Source organism: Dendroctonus ponderosae, unplaced genomic scaffold, assembly GCF_020466585.1.
Source record: "Dendroctonus ponderosae isolate FM_Combo_2020 unplaced genomic scaffold, Dpon_F_20191213v2 Dpon_F_20191213_7, whole genome shotgun sequence".
Taxonomy (NCBI): Eukaryota; Metazoa; Arthropoda; class Insecta; order Coleoptera; family Curculionidae; genus Dendroctonus; species Dendroctonus ponderosae.
Window position 1 is genome coordinate 1,005,918 of NW_026018916.1, and position 4,089 is coordinate 1,010,006.

At 42.3% G+C, this 4,089-nt stretch overlaps 1 protein-coding gene across 13 annotated transcripts in view; it reads right to left on the reverse strand.

Moving 5' to 3' along the window:
- Window positions 1-124: 124 nt before the first annotated feature.
- Window positions 125-4,089, reverse strand: part of LOC125505111 (serine/arginine repetitive matrix protein 1) — a gene marked incomplete at its 3' end in the record, with an annotated part of 4,750 nt that continues 785 nt past the window's right edge. Inside the window, 7 exon segments of one of the 13 annotated variants that reach the window (XM_048668210.1) lie at window positions 125-401; window positions 455-553; window positions 605-901; window positions 959-1,091; window positions 2,150-2,284; window positions 2,499-3,136; window positions 3,192-3,692. In XM_048668210.1, coding sequence (XP_048524167.1) covers window positions 125-401; window positions 455-553; window positions 605-901; window positions 959-1,091; window positions 2,150-2,243 — 900 coding nt within the window. 13 annotated transcript variants of the gene reach the window in all.

Genomic DNA, 4,089 nt, shown 5'->3' on the forward strand with positions numbered 1-4,089 from the left:
AAATTCTGTCTTTTTAAAGACAAAACTTTTTGAGGCGAAATAGCCAAAAAGAAGTTTGTAAAAAAATGAATCCGCCTCAACAACATAGAACTTATCTACAAATTAGATATTTTGTTCCACATACCTGCTTGGTGGGCGCTTTTTCTCCAGATTTCGGGGCGGCCTTAAGCGGCATCGGCCTGGGCGGAGGAGGCCTCGTTCTGGGATCCGTGGGCCTGTCGTTGGAAGTGGGGCGAGGCATCCTTTTCGCAACAGGAGGCGTCATCGGCCTAGGCATCCGTCTGGGCGGCGGAGGAGACGGACTGGGTGGGCGACGCCGGGAAGTGGTGGGCTTGGGAGGAGGCGGTTTTTGCACCGCACTGGACGCAGATGGACGACGCGAGGGCGAAAAACTGCGCGATCTAAGAACAGTTGAATTATGAACAAGAGTGGGGCCATTTAGTGCGAAACTCACCGGGATCGACGGCGATGCTTAGGCGAGCAGACTGAACAAGAGTCGTCCGAGCAACTGCTTACACTGCTGGCTGAAGCAGACCTCCGCACGCATTTGCTGCTGAAATAGTAAAGGAAGGTCCAACTGACTGGTCTAAAGAAAGAGATTTACTTTTTCCTGGGGGATGGGGGAGTCCTGGGCCGTCCGCCTCTGTAAGCTATGGGCGACGTAGTTCTCCTAGCGGGAGGCGACCGGGGGCTCCTACCTCGAGGCGGCGGGCTTCGCGGCGAACGGGCTCGGGGCGGCGGTGATCGGGGCGAACGAGCGCGAGGCGACCGAGCTCGTCGAGGAGACGGAGAGCTCGCGCCGATTCCACGGCGAGTCGAGGAAAACGAGCGCGAACGCGAACGAGAACGGGAGGAGGAGCCGCCATCCAGGTATAACGACTTGTAGCCTGAGTGCCTCCATCTGAAACATTCACCAATTAATTCAAGCGAAACTAACCCAAAAATCAAATGTTCACACCTATTGGAATCCTTCGCTTCCACTTCCAGCAGTTTCTTTTCCCAAATGGCACTCGAATTGGGCGAATTGTGCGCTCGTGCTTTCTTCATGACGTTATCAATTTCACGTCGTCTTCCAGCAGGTAAACTAGGGTCTAAAGAAATCAACATTACAAGATCGGCACCAGATACAATCGAGAATCTGCTCCAATGCTTTTGCACTAATTCATCAGAGAAATCGATGCAAATGTGGATTATTTGGAAATTGCACATACTTTCCTGACTGTGTTTCAATTCCAAATCAAAATCAATTCCTGGGCTTCAGTCATTTATTGTCTGTTTATCAATTAAACGCATTTTTGCGTGCCAAAAAATGCATACCAAGGCTTAAAGCAGCAACAACGCTACACATAGAAACTGATGATGGTGGAAAACACCGAAACGTATTTTAATTGATAAACAGACAATAAATGACTGAAGCCCAGGAATTGATTTTGATTTGGAATTATTTGGAAAGCGCTTTAATACAGTATTGTTAAAAAGCTGTAGTGCTATTTTCAGGTCAAACTTAAAATTTGAAAATTTTTGCGCGTTTAACAAGACATTCAAAAAATTCTAGCCTCTGTATGTTCTATTTGTTCGATTTTGAAGTTACGTTTATTCATTGTATATACTTTCCTGACTGTGTTTCAATTCCAAATCAAAGTTCATTCCTGGGTTTCAGTCATTTATGTCTCAATCAATTAAAATACGTTTCGGTGTGTTTTTCCACCATCATCAATTTTTCTAAAATAACATAGTTCATTAATTTAAAAAACAACCACAGTTCGTCAACAGCTTCATCATATCACACATTAAAATACATCACAATTGCAATACTTTAAAACATTCTAAAATTAATTAGGCCTAACAGGTGATTAGTCAGGACAATCAAATTTGGGAAGAGACTAGAATTCTTCGTTCAGATACTTAAATATATGATTTTTTTTTAACTATTTGTTATTTTAGAAAAACTGATGATGGTGGAAAAATACACCGAAACGTATTGTAATTGATAAATAGAGACAATAAATGACTGAAATCCAGGAATGAACTTTGATTTGGTTGTTTATTCCCTATAAGGGGATTTTCTTAAAGCTTCCTCTGTTCACTGCAGCTAAAGAAAGGAACACAAAACTACAAAGCTTAGCGCAAATACAAAAGTGATAAATACCGGTTATCCTTGTGGGAAGAGCATTCTTGTCCATACGAAGTTTGGAAGATAAATTCTTCCTCTCCCTGCTGCGACTCCTTCTACGAGATGACATTTCAAAGCTATAGGATTATATAAAACAATTTGTTTTCATTCCTATAAAACAAAAAATTGATAGAAACTAGAAGTGATAACAGAACATTAAAATGAGGCACATGTGAGTAATAATCGACTTTTTAAGAAAAACTGCCAATTGGACTTGAGCAGTTTACTACATTATTGAATTGTGCTTGTTCAGCAGGAGCAATAAGTCCTGGATAGTGACAATATTTAGAGTATTTCTCACGCAAAAAACTAAGTTAAAAAATACCTCTATCCACTGTATGAAATAGTGTGAAAACCAAAGCCACAGGTATTATTTTCTTGGTAAAATCCATCGTCTTAGGAATGGCTAGACCCAGTGCTTGGGTTGTTAGAGCAACATTTTTGGCTTTCTAGTAGGTTTTTTCGCGCGGGACCGGCAATTTTTGGGTATAAAACCTTTTAGCGCCCTGGCAATAGAGCTGACACACCGCAAAATGGCTCGAGAACCGAGTCCTCCCTCATTGAGGGGCGAAGCGCGACATGCACATGTTAACGATAACAAACATCAATCTTTTACGCAAAATAGCCATTCATTCGCCACATTCACACAACCAAGCGAAGGAATTCCGGACCTTTCCGACGTTTCGACCTGCGGGCCCCTGATGAGGGTGGACTGCGACGGCAGCAGGAATATCCGTCTTTTAGGAACGTTGCGGACTTACGGAACGGCATCGCTTAGAACGAGGTGTGTCAACTAAACCGAAAGCTTTTCAAGCAACAAAGACTCGGTAGCATACGGGGCAACGCACTAAAGTTTATGCAATTTCCGGGGAAAATTTCGACGAAAGCGCGTGTTTTTCCGGACGAGAGCAACGCGGAATTTTCGATACGTCCGACGATCTGTGTCGGAGTCCATATTTGTCCCTGTTCCAAACTGAAAAATCAATACACCAATGAACTTACACTATTAGTCACTTACGTCTCGAAAACTGTTAGAAATTCTCGCCTGCTAAGGCTACACGACCACTACGTGGGCTTTTTGACGAATTTTCGCTAATTTGCTACTTTTTCCACTAAATGAGTTCAGAATTAACTGCGAAATCTTAATGGACGCCGAAACACATGAAACACTGCACTCCCACCACAACTGCCAGGTTAGGCGACCAGTTCCAGTCGTCTGCGCTTGCCCAGCGAAATGTTGCCCCCCGAACTATAGTACATGTTCCTATGGTAAAAAATTTTCGAGGGCTCCAAAAACACACTCAGAGTAATAACTTGTACTTCTTCGCGTTAAAAAGCTGTTATAAACAACTTGCCATCTGCCACTGTCAAACCCGTTATTAATATATGACCGAAAAGTCGGCGTGGGGCTTGAGCCCACTTTGCAATGATGCCAAACCGCCTCAAATTAACAGTAATCATGCATGTTGATACCGAACTGCGCTCCTTTAAAAATTCGCATCTTCCGAACTAAAACAGGCAGCAATTTGAATTTTTCACCATCTCTAGAAGACACTTCTTTATAAAGATGCTGAAAATTTCTTTAAAATCGTTCACTATCCGGATTTTTACTACCGATTCCCGCAAGAGCTTGTAGTGAGTTTCCATAAAAATTTGAATTCAAAACTTTGAAAATTCCTCCAAAATCTGTCACTGTTTGAAAAAACCTCTTGAACCCTTTAAGAACTTGTATTGTGCATGCAAAAATTGCGGCAGTAAATTTAATTCCCAATCAAATTCATTCCTGGGTTTCAGTCATTTATTGTCTCTATTTATCAATGAAAATACGTTTCGGTGTATTTTTCCTCCATCATCAGTTTTTATTTGTAGCGTTGTTGCTGCTTTAAGCCTTAGCATGCATTTGCAAAAATGCATGC